Source organism: Salmo trutta, chromosome 4 (genome assembly GCF_901001165.1).
Source record: "Salmo trutta chromosome 4, fSalTru1.1, whole genome shotgun sequence".
Classification (NCBI taxonomy): domain Eukaryota; kingdom Metazoa; phylum Chordata; class Actinopteri; order Salmoniformes; family Salmonidae; genus Salmo; species Salmo trutta.
Window position 1 is genome coordinate 57,193,288 of NC_042960.1, and position 22,875 is coordinate 57,216,162.

Below are 22,875 nucleotides of genomic sequence, written 5' to 3' on the forward strand. Positions count from 1 at the left end.
CAAGCACAGCTAAAGTTCCCTATGATTCAGGGGGTTGTAGTCGAGTTCCTCCACTTACCGGGAACTGTGGGAGCTATTACACAGACCTGATCAGAAAATATTAGTATTTCGTAGTTTATTTCCAAATATCAACAATACAATATTCAAAGTACTCAAAAATGTAGTCGAATATAGAGAATCAACTGAAGGCAATTATTTCCCTTGATATTCAAATAAAGGTCTCAGAAAAACAAATAACATTTAAAAGTATCTTGAATACCTCTCAGAAAAACAAATAATATTTGAAGGTATTTGAATATGTGCAAGTTATTTGAAACCCCCCCAAAAATGATGGCTGCTAAATATTTGATGAAGAACTAAAAACCTACAACAGTTTGTTTGATTAGTTTAAAATACTGTATATGATCATTAGGGTCGAGGTCAATAACTAGATCTACATAACAAATGACCTGGGACATGGACTTATGATGTCCCTTTCAGGCATTTAGCTAGATCTAGGAAACCGTTTGTGAGGAACATTGACTCATAACAATAGAGCAGAACACTTTTGCAGTTTCAAATAATGACTAAAAAACATTTACATAATGAGTGAGACATAAGTTGACACTTGACATCAAGTTGTTATACATATGTAGTGACTTTGTGGTCATGTGGTGTGATACAGTAGGAGCTGAATTCTTCCTCTTACCAGGAACTGCAGGCGCTGCCTCTCTGACTCTGGTGTGAACTCTGTAGACATGGGGATGACCTCTCCACCTCGGATAATGATCGCTCTGAAGGGCAAAGCAACAAAACAATATGTGTTTATTTCTCTGTGTGTGTGTGTGTGTGTGTAAATACAATGGCTCTCCCACACCACAGGTCCCTGCAAGAATGACCTTAATACCAGTAGACGGTATTTTTTTCTCTGTTAGCCAAATTGTAAATTAAAGGCTTTTTAAAATAACCACACATTTGTGAATCATTATATTAATCAAGTGTGCAACACTATGTGCAATGTGGTTTAGATGAGAAGCTCCAGTATAGTTTGAATTGGTATCCTTATTTTGTTTGTCTATATACTGTTACAGTATGCTAATAGCTGAACTCAAACCTGAAGCCCGAATGTGGCTTTGGCCACACCACATCCAAGGCTAGTGTAAACAGAAAAGTTGAGAGAGATAGATCTCACCAGACATATTTTGCTCATCGAAATCCACCCGTGTGCGTGTCTCTCACCTGCTGTCCCCGGCATTTCCAACATAGAGCTTTCCCAATAAAAAGAGTGCACACAGAGCAGTACAGCCTCCTGAGATGTTAAACACAGCCTTGTCTCTCTCAATCTGGGCATCCTGAAAACACAACCCAACAAACACATAAGTACACACACACACACACACACACACACACACACACAGCAAAAAAGCTTTGTCTCTAAACATATATTTTCCAGTTACAAAGTAGCACAAAAGAAGGACCTGATTTGGATTAAAGTCCTTGCTACAGTAACATACCATATATAACATTTGCATTTTGTATTTATAATGGATCCCGATTAGCTGATGCCAAGGCAGCAGCGACTCTTCCTGGGGTCCAAGCACATTAAGGATGACTCACAGTAAGAGCATTATGTCCAGGAGCAAAAACAATAAATGAAAACCTAAAGACGAGGTGAAGTTTGAGGGAGTACTCGTTATTACATGGCTTAATTAGGTTGATTCATTTAGCACTAATTAAACCGAGAAAATTATTTTAAAAATCCATGATGTTAATTCATTAATAAGGTGAATAATTAATCTGTCACTGAATTAATCAAAAAGCTAACATAAAAAAATGTAACCAAGCAACCTATAGCTCTACCAAAACGATGTACTATTTCACAAGTTAACCCTTTCTATACGAACATGAGAGAGTCGTGGAGAAGTTAAAATGGTTTGAAGCACAAACCAGAGTATGTAGCCTTGTACGAGCAAAAACAGCTCATAGGGCAGCAGCCAATCTCATGTTTCTGTAGCGTGAAGCAGCTTGATGTACATTGTACACCCCCCTGGATAGGATGCTCGTCTATCGCAGGGTCAACAATCCCACTGTGACGCTGGCCGTATGAATACGGGTCCAGACCAGGAAGTGATGAGTGAAAATGTGTATCCTGGGTTACAGCAATGTCATGAGTCTCTAAAGATATGTTAAGAGTGAAGAAATAATGCACGCTAATACATGTACTCTGTCCCTAGCATGTAGTTCGCTGTGGAAAACACACAAGGTTAGTTTCACAAGACTGTGTGTGTGTGTGGTTTGTGTCAAATAAAATTGTATAGGGCCGAATACAACAGGTGTAGACTTTACAGTGAAATGTTTACTTACGAGCCCATTCCCAACAATGCAGAGTTAAAAAGTAAGACAAATATTTGCTAAATAAAAATAGGAACAAAAATAAAAGCTATACATACACTGAACAAAAATATAAACTCAACAGGTAACAATTTCAAACATTTTACTGAGTTACAGTTCATGAGGAAATCAGCCAATTTAAATAAATGAATTAGGCCCTAATCTATGGATTTCACATGACTGGGAATAAAGATATGCATCCTTTGGTCACAAATACCGTAAAGTAAATGGGATCACAATGGGCCTCGTCACTGTATTTCTGTGCATTCAAATTTCCAAATCGATAAAATGCAACTGTGTTCATTGTCCGTAGCTTATGCCTACCCATACCATTGCCCCACCACCACAGGGCATTCTGTTCACAACGTTGACATCAGCAAGCTGCTCGCCCACATGACGCCATACACGTTTCCTCACAACTTGAGCCATCTGTGGCAATGTGTTGTGACAAAACTGCACATTTTAGAGTGGCCTTTTGTCCCCAGCACAAGGTGCACCTGTGCAATGATCATGCTGTTCAGCATCTTGATATGCCACACCTGTTAAGTGGATGGATTATCTGGGCAAAGGAGAAATGCTCACTAACAGGGATGTAAACAAATTTGTACACATCATTTGAGCGAAATAAGCTTTTTGTGCTTATGGAACATTTCTGGGATATTTTATTTCAGCTCATGAAACATGGGACCAACACTTTACATGTTGCATTTATATTTTAGTTCAGAGTACCAGGAGTACCATTACAGAGTCAATGTGCAGGGGTACGAGGTAGTTGAGGCAATACAGTATGTAGGTACGGGTAAAAGTGACTAGGCAATCAGGATATATAATAAACAGAGTAGCAGCAGCATATGTGAAGAATGTGAAAGTGTGTCTATGTGTGTGTCAATATGCATGTGTGTGTGTGTGTGTGTGTGAGAGGGTGTGTGTGTACAGTATGTGTGTTGGACTGTCAGTGTAGTATGCGTGAGTAGAGTCTAGTGAGTGTGCATAGAGTCAGTGCAAGAGAGTCAGTGCAAAACAATTAAAATAATGAAATAAATAATAAAAACCGGGTCAATGTCAATAGTCCGGGTAGCCATTTGAAGAACTAATCAGCCGTTTTATGGCTTGGGGATAGAAACTGTTCAGGTGCCTTTCGGTCCCAGACTTGACGCTCCGGTACTGCTTGACATACGGCAGAAGAGAGAACAGTCTATGACTTGGGTGGCTGGAGACTTTGAAACTTTTTAAGGCCTTCCTCTGACAACACCTGGTATAGAGGTCCTGGATGGCAGGGAATTCGGGCCCAGTGATGTACGTCGGATGTGGCAGGGCTTGTAAACTATCACGGAGGATTTTAACAGGAAGCACAGCCGAGAGCTGCCTAGTGACACGAGCCTACCAGACGAGCTAAATGGCTTCTATGCTCGCTTCGAGGCAAGCAACACTGAACCATGTATGAAAGCACCAACTGTTCCGGACGACTGTATGATCGATCTCTCCATAGACCTTTAAAGACCTCCATAGACCTTTAAACAGGTTAACATTTACAAGGCCGCAGGGCCAGACGGATTACCAGGACGCGTACTCAGAGCATGCGCTGACCAGCTGGCAAGTATCTTCACTGACATTTGTGTGCATGTGTGTGTGTGTGTGTGTAAAACTCTCCTGTAACAAGGCCCTAGTGACACGCCAGCAAACATTTCCCACCACTGCTTTCGGCTTGGAGGAGAAACACATTTCTCAGGAGATGTATGTGTGTTTGTCTGTGTACGCGTGTTTGTCTGTGTGCTCGTGTGTGTCTGTGTGTGTTACGAAGGGGGAACGACGTGAACAAATGTGTCCTTCACCCAGGGTGAGTTTTGAATCTGTAGCGGTGCATACATATTCATCATGTCATCAAACGCCTGTGGCTGCAGGGAGGGAAGCCTTCAATAATAAATATTTCCGCATAAAAAACTAGCTACACCTTTCTTCCCTTATGGCATCTGGTAGGCACAATGAAAAAAAAAACTTTCACAATTACATCAAAGCATACAAAACAGTCAATCCAAGACAACAAGTTAGGATTAGGGGTTTTACCCCATTACAGGCATAATTGACTGTAGCTTTAGTGGGGTATATGCCTGTCTTTCCAGAGCAGCAGAGAGGAAGACTAGGCTTCCCAAAGATCTGATCTTCCCCTGTTATTTCTGTCCTTCTGTAAACAGATTGCTGATAAGGCCGTCGTGACCCATGTTTCTTTTTGATGTTTACTTGTCTCTGTGTGTTTATCAGGCTCTGGCAGCCTCCTCCAGACACAGCCTGTTTCCATAGGAATGTGGTGATTCATGTCAGCCTGAGAACTAGACTCCGAGCTGGTGGTTGGTGGTTACCCCAGATAAGAGAGGGGTAAACTAGTCAGACAGAGTTACTGGCAAATATGCACCACCACCCCAATAATGATGACAGATTTACATTTATTTGAGAATTAGGTTAATTAAAATAAGAAGCGAGATTTCAAAGAGATGGGGGGTGCAGAGGGACAGAAAAGCGCAGCTTCAACTCTTCAAAACAAGAAGGGACCAGAGGGGACGAGAGGAAAGATGGGAAATTTGCCTTGTCCCTGTGAAGAGAGTGACAGAGAGATAAAGAATGAGAGCAGCTTTATCACGTTATGAAATCAAGTATGTGAACTAGCTGAATAGTGTGAAATATCATGGTACGGGTTTAACATCTAAAATTCTCCATAATAGACTGCTTTTGGATCAAAGCCAAAAATGTGTGACATCCACTCAACTGTATCGGCATGACCACGTACTGTTGTTTGATTAAATTCTGGATATATATATATATATATATATATATATATATATATATATATATATATATATATATATATATATATATATATATATATAGAGAGAGGTTTCATCTTAAATCCTTGTACATCACACTTTCATTATAACACGATCGTTAAGAATCAACACAGTCTGAAATGTGCACAGGTGCATAAGGAATGGCGCATTATTATTAGACTCGATAGCTTAGGTTGACAGTGACAATAGACTGGGAAAAATCACACTAACTCTCAATAGATGGCTGCACACTGCCATCTAGTGGTGATATAGAGGAAACTGCTGCCGCCGCAGTACCCAGGTTTGTCTGAAGTTATGCATGTTAATATCAGAATGCATTTTGGCACTGATATCTCAGCATTTCAGGCTTAGATGTTATCAATTAACTAGACACCAGGAGGTGAACTCTCTCAGATATGTAGATAGGAAACGACAGCTGAAGTCAGCAGGGACAAAAGCAAGAATCCTCAATAAGAACGTTAGACAACGAGGCTAATAAACCACGACCTTCCTGACCCCTCATTGGACAATCCTGTCATGACCACTCTTTTGATTGGCTCTGTGTGTATGACCACTGGGCTGCTGACTGAGCTAATTTAAGTCCACACATCCACTTACAGCCCCACAACCAGATGTTGAGCAGCACAGACATTTTTGGAGGGCCTGCGGGTTGGAAGGGAAAAGTCCACCAATTGCGCTACTGTGGATTGACTGGCACCATATGCTGCTAATTTGAAGGGAACAGTCACAGATAATGGATTAAAGCAACGGGGAGATAGAGAGGGGGTAACATGCCTTATCACTGGCAGCCAGCTGTTAAGACACCCACTCGACTTAATGCTAAGGAGCTGCCGAGGAACACAGACACAAGATGGAGCAAATTAAAATCAAACCTGGAGTTTAGAAACATTGTAAACTGGGTGATTCGAGCCCTGAATGCTGATTTGCTGAAAGCCCTGGTATATTAGATTGTATACCACGGTATGACAAAACATTTATTTTTACCGCTCTAATTACATGAATAACTAGTTTATAATAGCAATAAGGCACCTCAGGGTTTTGTGGTACAGTTGAAGTCCGAAGTTTACATACGAGTTTTAGTGACTCCAGCCTAAGTGTTTTTCAACCACCCCACAAATTTCTTGTTGACAAACTATTGTTTTGGCAAGTCGGTTAGGACATCTACTTTGTGCATGACAAGTAATCTTTCTAACAATTGTTTACAGACAGATTATTTCACTTAATCACAATTCCAGTGGATCAGAAGTTTACATACACTAAGTTGACTGTGCCTTTATACAGCTTGGAAAATTCCAGAAAATTATGTCATGGCTTTAGAAGCTTCTGACAGGCTAATTGACATCATTTGAATCAATTGGAGGTGTACCTGTGGATGTATTTCAAGCCCTAGCTTCAAACGCAGTGCCTCTTTGCTTGACATCATGGGAAAATCAAAAGAAAATCAGCCAAGACCTCAGAAAAAAAAATGGTAGACCTCCACAAGTCTGGTTCATCCTTGGGAGCAATTTCCAAATGCCTGAAGGTACGACGTTTATCTGTACAAACAATAGTACGCAAGTATAAACACCATGGGACCACGCAGCCTTCATACCGCTCAGGAAGGAGATGCGTTCTGTCTCCTAGAGATGAACGTACTTTGGTGCGAAAAGTGCAAATCAATTCAAGAACAGCAAAGGACCTTGTGAAGATGCAGGGGGAAACGGGTACAAAAGTATCTATATCCACACTAAAACGAGTCCTATATCGACATAACCTGAAAGGCCGCTCAGCAAGGAAGAAGCCACTGCTCCAAAACCACCACTAAAAAGCCAGACTATGGTTTGTAACTGCACATGGGGACAAAGATCATACTTTTTGGAGAAATGTCCTCTGGTCTGATGAAACAAAAATAGAACTGTTTGGCCATAATGACCATTGTTATGTTTGGAAGAAAAAGGGAGAGGCTTGCAAGCCAAAGAACACCATCCCAACAGTGAAGCTCTGGGGTGGCAGCATCATGTTGTGGGGGTGCTTTGCTGCAGGAGGGACTGGTGCACTTCACAAAATAGATGGCATCATGAGGCAGGAAAATTATGTGGATATATTGAAACATCTCAAGACATCAGTCAGGAAGTTGTAGCTTGGTCGCAAATGGGTCTTCCAAATGGACAATGACCCCAAGCATACTTCCAAAGTTGTGGCAAAATGGCTAAAGGACAACAAAGTCAAGGTATTGGAGTTGCCATCACAAAGCCCTGACCTCAATCCTATAGAAAATTTGCGGGCAGAACTGAAAAAGCGTGTGCGAGCAAGGAGGCCTACAAACCTGACTCAGTTACACCAGCTCTGTCAGGAAGAATAGGCCAAAATTCACCTAACTTATTGTAAGAAGCTTGTGGAAGGCTACCCGAAACATTTGACCCAAGTTAAACAATTTAAAGGCAATGCTACCAAATACTAATTGCGTGTATGTACACTTCTGACCCACTGGGAATGTGATGAAAGAAATAAAAGCTGAAATAAATCACTCTCGACTATTATTCTGACATTTCACATTCTTAAAATAAAGTGGTGATCCTAACTGACCTAAAACAGGGAATTTATGAGGATTAAATGTCAGGATTTGTGAAAAACTGAGTTTAAATGTATTTGGCTAAGGTGTATGTGAAATTCCGACTTCAACTGTATATAGCCAATATACCACGGCTAAGGGCTGTATCTAGGAACTCTGTGTTGCGTTGTACTTAAGAACAGCCCTAAGGCATTATATATTTATTGGCCATATAAATCAAATTTTATTTGTCACATACATGCGTTTAGTAGAGGTTATTGCGGGTGTAGTGAAATGCTTGTGTTTCTAGCTTTAACAATGTAGTAATATCTAACAACAATACACACAAATCTAAAGTAAAGGAATGGAATTCGAATATATAAACATTTTGGCGAGCAATGTCAGAGCGGCATAGAATAAGATACAGTAGAATAGTATAGAATACAGTATATACATATGAGATGAGTAATGCAAGATATGTAAAGATTATTACAAATGACTAGTGTTCTATTATTAAAGCTGGCCAGTGATTGGATGTACCACACCCCCTCGTGCCTTATTGCTTAATTAACCTACTTCAGACATACAGGCAGAGTACGTCTGTATGGACAAAACCCAGACAGCTTTATTAGAAATAAAGAAGGAAGCTGCATTCATACAATGCTTACTAGTCCTATTCCCAGTGGGTTGCGATGTTGATCTCCATATGCCAACTGCTTATATAAATCGGCAGAAAAAAAAAAATACTGTAATTGCCGAGAGGCCGCTGATCAATGTCCATCAACTGAGCAGATAATGAACGGATAATGAATAGTTAAAGTGTGCCGCGATGTCTCTTAAAGTGAATGTGCTGTATTTAATTGATGCTGCGGTGTCCCTTATGCTATAATTAATGTCTAATTAATGCATGGTTAATATGTGTAGAGTCCCTTATTCTCAGAACATCACCCAGCACAATTGAAAATACGTTCCTTCAGACCGGAGTTCAACAGGCCACAAAGTAGTGGAACGTTCAGATAGAAATAGATGTAGAACAAACGTGCCCGTCTCTGACATGTAAAACAAGGAATCACGTCCAGTCTTTTCATTACACTTCCATCTACAATGTTCTCCTACTGAACATAGCCCTGAACTCACCATCTCTTTAAAGGCGTTCTCAATGGCTCCCATCACCATGCTCTCGTGATGGATCTTCTTCTCTGTGAAGAACCTGGTGGGCGGGGGGTGGCTGGGGGAGCCGGGGGCCCCTGCAGCCCCCCGCAGGGATGCAGCCCTGGTGATGCCCCGGTGGGTGGTGGGGGTGAGGTGGTAGTTGGTGGGCTCTTCCCCCTGGATGATGGGGGCCAGCTGGGCCGGGTTCCTCAGGACATCCAGGACCTCCTGGAGGTGTTCTATGATGTGGTGCTGGAGCAGCTTAGATGCCACCACCGCTGCCCCTGAGCCCGCGTGGCCATCAAACAGACCCCAGTAGTGGAAGGTCAGTCCGGGCTCCACGTCCTACACACACACACAGTATTTCAGAAGGAAACAGATATTCCCCAAGCACAAACACATACTGTTTTGTTTTTTCTGTGGTAGACCTGAAAACTGCAGCACACACATAGGAAGCTTGTGTACATCTCAGAGACTATCAAATATACATATATTCCTGTGTGGTCCGGCATGCACAGACACACACAGGAATTTAAGTAGAACAAAACAAATGCATACAAACCACATGCATACAAATACATCACTTGACTTCATGTACCTAAAACACTTTCATATCCCACTGTAGCTGCAAAACTATTGTTTGCAAGCAGTCTACAATGTACAACATAGAGCATGCCAAAAACAGTACATCATGCTGGACTCTACACTGGTATTATTTCACTGTCTGATGAAGTGATTAAATGGGGCACTTGTGTAGGTGTATATTGGTGTAGGCTTTGAGTGGGCCTGAGTAGAACAGGTTGAGAGGGACAAGAGGCTAGACTTACAGCAGAGGGGGTAGATACTGCAGCTCTGGAACCAACCCTGGTCATCTACAGGCCCACAGCTACTAGTCTGCAGCTCTGGAACCAACCCTGGTCATCTACAGGAACACAGCTACTAGTCTGCAGCTCTGGAACCAACCCTGGTCCTGGACATCTACAGGCCCACAGCTACTAGTCTGCAGCTCTGGAACCAACCCTGGTCTTGGACATCTACAGGAACACAGCTACTAGTCTGCAGCTCTGGAACCAACCCTGGTCATCTACAGGAACACAGCTACTAGTCTGCAGCTCTGGAACCAACCCTGGTCATCTACAGGAACACAGCTACTAGTCTGCCGTTCTGGAACTAACCCTGGTCATCTACAGGAACACAGCTACTAGTCTGCAGCTCTGGAACCAACCCTGGTCCTGGACATCTACAGGCCCACAGCTACTAGTCTGCAGCTCTGGAACCAACCCCGGTCATCTACAGGAACACAGCTACTAGTCTGCAGCTCTGGAACTAACCCTGGTCCTGGTCATCTACAGGAACACAGCTACTAGTCTGCAGCTCTGGAACCAACCCTGGTCATCTACAGGAACACAGCTACTAGTCTGCAGCTCTGGAACCAACCCTGGTCCTGGACATCTACAGGCCCACAGCTACTAGTCTGCAGCTCTGGAACCAACCCCGGTCATCTACAGGAACACAGCTACTAGTCTGCAGCTCTGGAACTAACCCTGGTCCTGGTCATCTACAGGAACACAGCTACTAGTCTGCAGCTCTGGAACCAACCCTGGTCATCTACAGGAACACAGCTACTAGTCTGCAGCTCTGGAACCAACCCTGGTCATCTACAGGAACACAGCTACTAGTCTGCAGCTCTGGAACCAACCCTGGTCATCTACAGGAACACAGCTACTAGTCTGCAGCTCTGGAACCAACCCTGGTCATCTACAGGAACACAGCTACTAGTCTGCAGCTCTGGAACCAACCCTGGTCATCTACAGGAACACAGCTACTAGTCTGCAGCTCTGGAACCAACCCTGGTCATCTACAGGAACACAGCTACTAGTCTGCAGCTCTGGAACCAACCCTGGTCATCTACAGGAACACAGCTACTAGTCTGCAGCTCTGGAACCAACCCTGGTCATCTACAGGAACACAGCTACTAGTCTGCAGCTCTGGAACCAACCCTGGTCATCTACAAGAACACAGCTACTAGTCTGCAGCTCTGGAACCAACCCTGGTCATCTACAGGAACACAGCTACTAGTCTGCAGCTCTGGAACCAACCCTGGTCATCTACAGGAACACAGCTACTAGTCTGCAGCTCTGGAACCAACCCTGGTCATCTACAGGAACACAGCTACTAGTCTGCAGTCTTTTGTTCCCGTCCATCACTTACACTACCCTTTCAGCTAACCATCATTTTGCAGATTAGTTGACATGGTCAAGTGTGTTAGCGCTGGGCTGGAATGGCAGTCTTCACATCCTGTGTGTTAGTGCTGGAATATCACAACCCTGCACACCGCACCCTGCAGCTCGCTCTAGAACCAGGCTTAGCGACCACTGCTGTAGCTGGAAGGCAGTGGACTGTAGCCTCATTTCGCCTCGTTTACCAGGCTTATATGTCAGGCTGGATAAGAGACTATGGATGATGTGAGGCCAGGGAATAGAAGAGTCTACAGGTCCTGATGTGATAGAATGAGAGGGAATGCCCCAGGGTGTTAGACTACGTCTGGAAAGGGGGGTGCTACTCACAGCGTTCTCCCTGAGCCCCAGCCCCTCTCCATTGGGCAGGGAGGACCTCCTCCGGGTGGTAGGGGGCCTGTTGGAGGTGGAGTTGCCCCCAGCACTGGGTCTACTCCTCACTACCACCACCTCACAGCACGCCTGGTCTTCGTTCAGATGGCTCTTCCCCGCGTTGATCACCCTGTGGGAGAGAGAGGCCAATGGGAAGCAGGCACACATTCATTTCTCTCGTACATTAAGGACAGCAGGTAAATCTGAACCAGTGGATACTTTATGTAAACAAACAATTCATACAATGCAACAATACATGAGCAAGAATTGGCGGGTGGCAGCTGAGCACATTCTGGAGAGCTGAGCGCCTGATTTCTGGAGAGCGACGTGCCATGTCTTCGCCACACACCTCTCCCCTTCTTGCCTCAACATTTTAAATTACACATTATCTTAAAAAATATTTCAGTGGTCACAGTGGTATCAGTGGTCACCAACCAGTCCATGACGGTTGACTGGTCGTTCTCCAAGGCATTCCTAGTCGATCACCAAACATTTCTGTAAAAAACCCAACGATAAAGCCTTGCATTTCTATAGATCCTATATTTTTTTTAATTTCATGTTGTTGGCGGTAGGTGTTCTTGATTCAGTAGCCCTAGTGCCGTGAAGGCAACGTGTTCCCATTTTGAACAATTTCATGTGTGAAGGTATAACTCCGCCTACCCAGCAGGCCTAGAGAGCAAATCAAGTGCACCTATAGGCCTACCGCTGGCCAATCAGATAGCTCAGATCAACATGTCTACACAGTTTCCTCGAGCCATGGACTGTAAAAATAAGCTTTGAACGCACAGCAAAGTTGATACTGTGATATTTCAAAACCATGACTAGAGAGACTCAATGAATACAGCAAAGAGCTACTGTTTTATGAGTAAGTTCATGTTTAAGTTGTTATTCAGCACTGTCAACACTTTGTTCAACACTTTTAAAAGCCATAAAATGTGCCTTCTCCCTACTTCCACTCACGCCACAACCAGCACTGCAGCTGTAATGAATGAATATAGCAAATTCTTTCGATAAGCCTGCTTTGTTATTATTAGCAGCTTGTGTCTCTTAATATCAAGGAATATTTCACTTTCTCTGGTCATAGGAGTAGCAACATGAATTGGTGCATGAGGCAGAAATAATGTAGTGCGACCTGAATTTCACCATCAGTGGAGGGAGAGCGGAGGGATGGTGAGTCAGGTGAGAGGCAGCCTCACAGCTGCTCCCTCCCCTCAGACTGACCATCAGATGCAGGCTATCAGTCCAAAATAAAATAATAATAAATACACACACACACTTGAAATCGGAAGTTTACATACACTTAGGTTGGAGTCATTAAAACTCGGTTTTCAACCACTCAACAAATATCTTGTTAACAAACAATGGTTTTGGCAAGTCGGTTAGGTCATTTACAGTCGTGGCCAAATGTTTTCAGAATGACAAATATTAATTTCCAAAGTTTGCTGCTTCAGTGTCTTTAGATGTTTTTGTCAGATGTTACTATGGAATACTGAAGTATAATTACAAGCATTTCATAAGTGTCAAAGCCTTTTATTGACAATTACATGAAGTTGATGCAAAGAGTCAATATTTGCAGTGTTGACCCTTCTTTTTCAAGACCTCTGCAATCCACCCTGGCATGCTGTCAATTAACTTCTGGGCCACTTCTGGGCCACATTCTGACTGATGGCAGCCCATTCTTGCATAATCAATGCTTGGAGTTTATCAGAATTTGTGGGGTTTTGTTTGTCCACCCGCCTATCGATGTTTTGTCCCCAAGCCACTTAGTTATCACTTTTGCCTTATGGCAAGGTGCTCCATCATGCTGGAAAAGGCATTGTTCGTCACCAAACTGTTCCTGGATGGTTGGGAGAAGTTGCTCTCGGAGGATGTGTTGGTACCATTCTTTATTCATGGCTGTGTTCTTAGGCAAACTTGTGAGTGAGCCCACTTCCTTGGCTGAGAAGCAACCCCACACATGAATGGTCTCAGGATGCTTTACTGTTGGCATGATGGTAGCGCTCACCTTGTCTTCTCCGGACAAGCTTTTTTCCGGATGCCCCAAACAATCGGAAAGGGGATTCATCAGAGAAAATGACTTTACCCCAATCCTCAGCAGTCCAATCCCTGTACCTTTGAGAATATCAGTCTGTCCCTGATGTTTTTCCTGGAGAGAAGTGGCTTCTTTGCTGTCCTTCTTGACACCAGGCCATCCTCCAAAAGTCTTCGCCTCACTGTGCGTGCAGATGCACTCACACCTGCCTGCTGTCATTCCTGAGCAAGCTCTGTACTGGTGGTGCCCCGATCCCGTAGCTGAATCAACTTTAGGAGACAGTCCTGGCGCTTGCTGGACTTTCTTCGGCACCCTGAAGCCTTCTTCACAACAATTGAACCGCTCTCCTTGAAGTTCTTGATGATCCGATAAATGGTTGATTTAGGTGCAATCTTACTGGCAACAATATCCTTGCCTGTGAAGCCCTTTTTGTGCAAAGCAATGATGAAGGCATGTGTTTCCTTGCAGGTAACCATGGTTGACAGAGGAAGAACAATGATTCCAAGCACCACCCTCCTTTTGAAGCTTCCAGTCTGTTATTCGAACTCAATCAGCATGACCGAGTGATCTCCAGCCTTGTCCTCGTCAACACCCACACCTGTGTTAACAAGAGAATCACTGACATGATGTGAGCTGGTCCTTTTGTGGCAGGGCTGAAATGCAGTGGAAATGTTTTTTGGGGATTCAGTTCATTTGCATGGCAATGAAGGGACTTTGCAATTAATTGCAATTCATCTGATCACTCCTCATAACATTCTGGAGTATATGCAAATTGCCATCATACAAACTGAGGCAGCAGACCTTGTGAAAATTAATTTGTGCCTTTCTCAAAACTTTTGGCCACGACTGTACTTTGTGCAGGACACAAGTAATTTTGCCAACAATTGTTTACAGACAGATTATTTCACTTATAATTCACTGTATCACAATTCCAGTGGGTCAGAAGTTTACATACACTAAGTTGACGGTGCCTTTAAATAGCTTGAAAAATGACGAAAAATGATGTCATGGCTTTAGAAGCTTCTGATAGGCTAATTGACATCATTTGAGTCAATTGGAGGTATACTTGTGGATGCATTTCAAGGCCTACCTTCAAATGCTTGACATCTTTGCTTGACATCATGGGAAAATCAAATCAGCCAAGACCTCAGAAAAAAAAATTGTAGTCCTCCACAAGTCTGGTTCATCCTTGGGAGCAATTTCCAAACGCCTGAAGGTACCACATTCATCTGTACAAACAATATCACTGATGTATAAACACCATGGGACCACACAGCCGTCATACCGCTCAGGAAGGAGACGTCTTCTGTCTCCTAGAGATGAACGTACTTTGGTGCGAAAAGTGCAAATCAATCCAAGAACAACAGCAAAGGACCTTGTGAAGATGCTGGGAAAAAGGCACAAAAGTATCTATATCCACAGTAAAACGAGTCCTATATCGACATAACCTGAAAGAACGCTCGGCAAGGAAGAAGCCACTGCTACAAAAGGCCTACAAACCTGACTCAGTTACACCAGCTCTGTCAGGAGGAATGGGCCAAAATTCACCCAACTTATTGTGGGAAACTTGTGGAAGGCTACCCGAAACGTTTGACTCAAGTTAAACAATTTAAAGGCTATGCTACCGAATACTAATTGAGTGTATGTAAACTCCTGACCCACTGGGAATGTGATGAAAGAAATAAACGCTGAATTAAATCATTCTCTCTACTATTATTCTGACATTTCACATTCTTAAAATAAAGTGGTGATCCTAACTGACCTAAGACAGGGAATTTTTACTAGGATTAAATGTCAGGAATTGTGAAAAGGTATGTAAACTTCCGACTTCAACTGTATGTTCACTCAGCTGTGCCTCACAAGTAATACAACAAACGTTCTATACCAGTGTAATCATATACCTAAAATGTTGAAATATATTTTCTAAATGGTCTGAGAAGAACAATGTTTGCAGGGCAATTCAAGTGCAGCCAATATGCAGTGATAATGTATTGGGCCTATAGCCTACTGCACAAACCTCATTGCTACAGAACTGTTTTTAGTTATCTGGACTCAGAAAAGGTTGGTGACCGCTGTTTAAGGTGCTTTTCACTCACAGCCGCAACTCAATCAGCTACGCCTATTGCCACGCACGCTGCCCAAATTGTGGGCTTTCCAATGCCTAAGCAATTGTGATTTGAAATAATCCACAGCAATTCTTTTTTTTTTTTTTACAGAAGCTAATGATCCTCTGTGGCTAAGTCATGTTCTCTGGTGAAGTATTTTCAATAGTTTTATTTGGACAGGAGTAATTCTATCATTTTGGCAAACTGCGCAACAGTCAACTTTCCAAATCACAAGTGGCTAAAACCAGAGATCTGTAGCCTATGTAATGACGAGATGCTCATGTCTCCACCCTAACAACGGGAGGCATTGTTCTAAAGGCGCGAAGGCAGGCGACAAGCTTAGGTCTGCATATTATTCCCATAGAAACACATTAGGCTTATTCTGGACAGATTTTGGTGAGAGTGACTCTTCCTCTGCTGAAACTCTCTCACCGGAGAGAACAGCACAGCGAGCGAAACAGTGCTCCTCTCTCTTGCTATATGTAACCCATGTATCTGATGCGGTCTGGCCAGAAATAGTATGACATTCCATCCTCTATTTGTCCAGACAGCATCAGATACATGGTCTACACATACTGAGACAGAGGGGCGCTGTTTCGCCTACTCAGCTGCTTTATTTGAGATTGATGTGTCTTTCTGGTGTAGGCATGGATGGGCTTTATCTTTGGCATAGACATACATGGGTGGGCCTCCCTTCTCAGATTGAGCAAAAATAAAATACATTGTTATTAAGATGTCTTCTATAATATTGTGGATAATCATGCTCCTTCAAAAAAATGAAAGGTTGAAAGGTAGACCGAATGCCTGGTACACTCCGGCATTATAAGAAGAAGTCTTTCATAAAAGAGATGATGCTTGGGCCCGGACTCGCAAGCTTTTAAGCAACTGAGGAATCATTGTGTAAGACAAATCAGAAAGGCTACATCTGATTATTATGTAACCGTTCTTTCAGATTGTAATGGGAACCCGGCTACATTCTGGAAAACTGTCAAATCACAAAAAAAGGGTTCTACTTCCTCTTTGCCACAACAAATTAATTCAGACACTGGCCTCATTACAGGAAAAATACCATCATTGATGCTTTTAAAGAACATTTTATTTCAGGGGGCTCTCTCTTTGAAAGAACTTCTAAGCCAATTCACAATGATATTGGGCTGGAAGCTGATAGGGGAAACCTACTGAATGATAAGAGAAATTATAGTCAAACCATTTCTTTTAGGCTATTTACAGAAACACAAGTTCTGGACGCTTTGCTACAGCAATAGACAACAAGAAATCCACAGGGGCTGACTAATTGGATCCCGGTCTGCTTAAGTGTGCAGCGCCCATCATTGTTTGCTAAATAACCCACTCTTCTTGCCACTCCATAATCCGGAATAGTAGTGATCTTAATGATGAATCGCTATATTTCAAGGCTTCCTTGTCTAGCTAAGATTCTTGAATTCTTAGTAAATGTACAACTTCCCTATTTTTTAATCTGAGATTTTTTTTTTCAATGTAAACCAAATCAGGGCATTGCACTATTCCAGCAACCACTTTAGCTGTTAATGATCTTGTCAATGCTTATTGAATAAGTTGTCCTCCATAGGCCTGCGCTTTGACGCCAGTTAATGGTTTCATGATTATCTTAGTGACAGAACTCAGGCTATCGGGATTGATGGGGATCTGAATTTCCCCGGCGGCATCCCTAGCCGCATCCTCAGAGAATGCGCAGACCACCTGGCTAGAGTGTTTATGGACATATTCAATCTCTACATGACTATTGCCCCGTAGCACTCACTTATGTCATCATGAAGTGCTTTGAAAGACTAGTCATGGATCTTCTCACCTCTACCTTTCCTGACACCTTAGACCCACTTCAATTTGCTTACCGCCCCAATGGACTATGCAATCGCACTGCACACTGCCCTATCCCATCTGGACAAGAGGTATACCTATGTTAGAATGCTTTTCATTGACTATAGCTCAGCATTCAACACCATAGTACATTCCAAGCACATCATTACGCTTGAGGCCCTGGGTCTGAACCCCGCCCTGTGCAACTGGGTCCTGGACTTCCTGACAGGACGCCCCCGGGTGGTGAAGGTGGGAAACAACACCTCCACTTCGCTGATCATCAACACTGGGGCCCATTTTTTTACATTTACATTTTAGTCATTTAGCCGACTTACAGTAGTGAATGCATACATTTCAGAATTTTTTTTTTTTCTGTGCTGGCCCCCCGTGGGAAACGAACCCACAACCCTGGTGTTGCAAACACCATGCTCTACAGGGAATGGCCCCACATGGATGCGTGCTTAGCCCCTCCTGTACACTTACTGCACCCGATGTCACAGGAAGACCAAAAACATAATCTAGGACTACAACCACCCGAGCCACTGCATGTTCACCCTGCTATCATCCAGAAGGCGAAGTCAGTACAGGTGCATCAAAGCTGGGACTGAGAGACTGAACAACAGCTTTTATCACAAGGTCATCAGACTGTTAAATAGCCATCACTAGCACAGAGGCTGCTGCCCTATATACATAGACATGAAATCGTCACTGGCCACTTTAATAATGGAACACTAGTAACTTGAATAATGTTTACATATTTTGCATTACTCATCTCATAATGGATTCCATCCTATTCTACTGTATCTTCATCTATGCCGCTCTGACATTGCTAGCACAAATATTGATATATTCTTAATTCCATTCCTTTAGATTTATTTGTGTGTATTGTTAGATATCTAACAAGTAATAATACTGCACTGTTGGAGCTAGGAACACAAGCATTCCGCTACACCCACAAAAACATCTGCTAAAGACGTGTGGCAAAAAAAACTTGATTTGATTGGGAGAAACTCCCCAATCAAAGACTCCCTGCTGTAATCACTGCCAAAGATGCTTCAACAAAGTACTGAATAAAGGGTGTGAATACTTATGTAAATGTACTATTTCAGATTTTTATAAATTAACAAACATTTCTACAAACCTGTATTTGCTTTCTCAATATTGGGTATTGTGTGTAGATTGATGAGGGGGGGAAAAAACGATTTAATACGTTTTAAAATGAGGCTGTAACGTAACAAAATGTGGAAAAAGTCAAGGGGTCTGAATACTTCACGAAGGCACTGTTGACTCATCAGATGGTTCTCCAATCGAACATGTTCCTGCATATAAATACTTAGGCATTTGGATTGATATGGATTTGACATTTAAAAAACAAATTACTGGTGAAGAAGCTAAGATTTAAAGTTGGCTTTTTCTACACAAACATATTGTGCCCTTCTCTAAGCAGTAGTAAACAGATTATTCAATCAACCTTTTTATCTGTTCTTGATTATGGCGATATTATTTATCAAAGTGCAGCTGCCACTACTTTTAAACCATTGGATGCCATCTACCATAGTGCCCTTGTTACAAGTAACAGTTTTGATACTCACTACTGCATCCTGTATCAAAAGGTTGGCTGGACTTCGCTAAAGACCCGCAGATCACCACATTCCTCTTTTCTGTTTACAAGGCCCTACTTCATAAACTTCCGTCTTAGCCAACTTTGCTGTCGAGTAGATACACCAGAGTTGCCCAACCCGTTCACAGGATTGGTTAACTTGAGGTACTTAGGGTCTCCACTGAGCTAGGTAAAGCTGCATTTAGTTTTAATGCACTGTATTTTTGTAAACAAAATTCAAAGTACATTTCATCTTGATGTTCTGGTACCGTTCAGGCAATTTAAAGCATTGATTGGGGACTTATTTGTGGAGGAATGTAACAGTTTTCTAGTTCATTTGTGATGGTTTTGTTTGTACTTCCCATTACTGTTTTTGTATTGTAGTGTGTTTGTGTGTGTGAACTCAGCAAAAAAAGAAACGTCCCTTTTTCAGGACCCTGTCTTTGAAAGATAATTAGAAAAATTCCAAATAACTTCACATATCTTCATTGTAAAGGGTTTAAACACTGTTTCCCATGCTTGTTCAATGAACCATAAACAATTAATGAACATGCACCTGTGGAACGGTCGTTAAGACACTAACAGCTTACAGACGGTGGGCGATTAAGGTCACAGTTATGAAAACTTAGGACACTAAAGAGGCCTTTCTACTGACTCTGAAAAACACCAAAAGAAAGATGCCCAGGGTCCCTGCTCATCTGCGTGAACGTGCCTTAGGCATGCTGCAAGGAGGCATGAGGACTGCAGATGTGGCCAGGGCAATAAATTGCAATGTCCGTACTGTGAGACGCCTAAGACAGCGCTACAGGGAGACAGGATGGACAGCTGATTATCCTCGCAGTGGCGGATCACATGTAACAACACCTGCACAGGATCAGTACATCCGAACATCACACCTGCAAGACAGGTACAGGATGGCAACAACAACTGTCCGAGTTACACCAGGAACGCACAATCCCTCCATCAGTGCTCAGACTGTCCGCAATAGGCTGAGAGAGGCTGGACTGAGGGCTTGTAGGCCTGTTGGAAGGCAGGTCCTCACCAGACATCACCGGCAACAACGTTGCCTATGGGCACAAACCCACCGTCGCTGGACCAGACAGGACTGGCAAAAAGTGCTCTTCACTGACGAGTCGTGGTTTTGTCTCGCCAGGGGTGATGGTCGGATTCGCATTTATCGTCGAAGGAATGAGCGTTACACCGAGGCCTGTACTCTGGAGCGGGATCCATTTGGAGGTGGAGGGTCCGTCATGGTCTGGGGCGGTGTGTCACAGCATCATCGGACTGAGCTTGTTGTCATTGCAGGCAATCTCAATGCTGTGCATCTCAATCCCATTGAGCACGTCTGGGACCTGTTGGGTTGGAGGGTGAGGGCCATTTCCCCCAGAAATGTCCGTAAACTTGCAGGAGCCTTGGTGGAAGAGTGGGGTAACATCTCACAGCAAGAACTGGCAAATCTGGTGCAGTCCATGAGGAGGAGATGCACTGCAGTACTTAATGCAGCTGGTCGCCACACCAGATACTGACTGTTACTTTTGATTTTGACCCCACCTTTGTACAGGGACACATTATTCAATTTCTGTTAGTCACATGTCTGTGGAACTTGTTCAGTTTATATCTCAGTTGTTGAATCTTGTTATGTTCATACAAATATTTACACATGTTAGGTTTGCTGAAAATAAACAGTTGACAGTGAGAGGACGTTTCTTTTTTTGCTGAGTTTATATTTAGTGTATAATGTTATATTATACAGGGCACATTTGAAAAAGAGACCTCAATATGTCTTCCCTGTCAAAATAAACATAGCAATTTAAGCACACACCCCTGGGGGGCCCATATTAAGAGTCAGCATGGCGGAGGTTGTTGCCTACCCTCATCACCTGGAGTCTGACCGTCAGGAAGTCCAGGGTCCAATTGCAGAGGGAGAGGTTCAGCGTACTGTATGGTTGAGGATACTTTTCTAGTTTAAAATAGTGTTTCTGGTACCAGGCAGATTACACAAAATGACCTCCACCTCAGCAGGGTTTCCCATAGATCAGGGATTCCCAAACGGGGTCCTGGGGCCTCCCATGGATGCACGTTTTGGTTTTTGCCCTAGCACTACACAGGTGATTCAAATAATCACCTCATCATTAAGCTTTGATTATTTGAAAAAGCCATGTGCTAGTGTCAAACATCAAAACGTGCACCCCTGGGAGGCCCCAGGACCAAGTTTGGGAAACCCTACCACAGATAAAGAAGATACTGTAATGAATGATCCCTAGGTGTTTGAGCCCAGACTGTCTGAGATGGAGCTACAAGGAGGCGGAGCTGCAGAGCTGGACCCCCGACCATCAAGTGTTACACTTTTGTCTTGATAAGTCTGATCTGAGTGGAATGGGCAGCCAGGTCAGGCCTAAGGGATGAACAGCATCTTCTGAGACAGTGATTATGGTATTCAGTTGGTTACCTCATTCCACTTCCTCTATATTTGGCCTCACTTATTCGGTCTGACCTTCAATAGACCTGAATGCATTTGGGCCCGTCATTGTGTACCATTGCCTGATCCTAATAATAGGGCAGTGGCTGTGTTCCAATATCCACAGTCAACACGAGCATATCACATCAAAACAAGTCAATGTATTGGACATTACTAAGTGTTGTGCTTGTGTGGATATGGGAATGTAGCCAGTGATATGCTTGGCTTTGAAGTCTGAATTTTACTGTTACCCAGTAGAATACTACAATCAATGTGCATCAGTGTTGGGAAAGCTACTCAAAATAGTTTACCAAGCTACAGTACCAATTACTTCACACTGGAGGAAGTTAAGCAACACTAAAGCTACCCTTAAGAAAATATAAATCAAATCGTATGTCACATGCTTCGTAAAACAGCTGTAGACCAACAACGCAGAGAGCGAAAAAAAAAAAAGTTTGTTACTTTGAAAAAGTAAAAACTACTTTGTGAAAAATTATACGTAAATCTGAAATGTCAGACTACAAATTCCAAGAACCAATCACTTTGGGGTCATATGTTAATAGGCCAAATTATACCTTCTGTTAAAACAAAAATAAATGTTTCAAGTGAGAATTAGGCAGGTCTGAACCCGAAAAGGAAAGGAATGCCTACTTCACCCATATTTTATTTTTGCAGAAAAAAAGTGTGTAGTTCCAGTAGTTAGCTACACCGCTACATTGTAAAAAAAAGAAAAAAAAAGCAACTGTAGTTAAATTACTAGTGGAAATACATGTAGTTTACTACTCCCCAACACTGATGTGCATGTGAAGGGTGTGATTGTGTAATCACAGTCATAATCTGAACAAAGCCAGTGCAGAGTAGAGCAAACCACCAGCCTCCATTGTGAAAATTGCATCTGAGGAGAAGTACAATTCTCTAATCACCAGTAATCCTACTTCACAAGCAGACCTTGATCATTCGACAGAATAGACATTTCTCATGTAATCTAATTCCTCTCTTATACATTCTGATTACATTGTCAGGATCTATTTAATGACAAAGGCACGACTTGATTGATCATTCGAACCCAAAGTGAGTGATTGGATCACATTTAAGTCACGCTCAAACCATAACATTACATTAGGAGAGGAGAACACTTTAAATGATGACTGATGCAGTTCCTGTGTATAACAGTCGCCGTGAATGGTGGACAATTGAACAGAAACTGCTCTCATTTCCTTGTGGACATCTGCCTTGTTACGAGATAGAAACGATGTACAGTAGAAGCAGTATGCTACTACATCATGTGCTACCCCATCCACTATCTATGTGAGTACAGTGATATGTATGGGTACTCTGAAGTT

General features: G+C 42.8%; 1 protein-coding gene across 1 annotated transcript in view; it reads right to left on the bottom strand.

Annotated features, from left to right (window-relative positions):
- LOC115192681 (protein phosphatase 1H) overlaps positions 1 to 22,875 on the bottom strand; it is a 42,712-nt gene that overhangs the window by 12,772 nt on the left and 7,065 nt on the right. Inside the window, exons 2-5 of the mRNA XM_029751450.1 lie at positions 11,460 to 11,631; positions 8,878 to 9,237; positions 1,219 to 1,331; positions 689 to 773 (exon numbers count right to left, since the gene is read on the bottom strand). Coding sequence (XP_029607310.1) covers positions 689 to 773; positions 1,219 to 1,331; positions 8,878 to 9,237; positions 11,460 to 11,631 — 730 coding nt within the window. The remainder of the gene's footprint in view (positions 1 to 688; positions 774 to 1,218; positions 1,332 to 8,877; positions 9,238 to 11,459; positions 11,632 to 22,875) is intronic.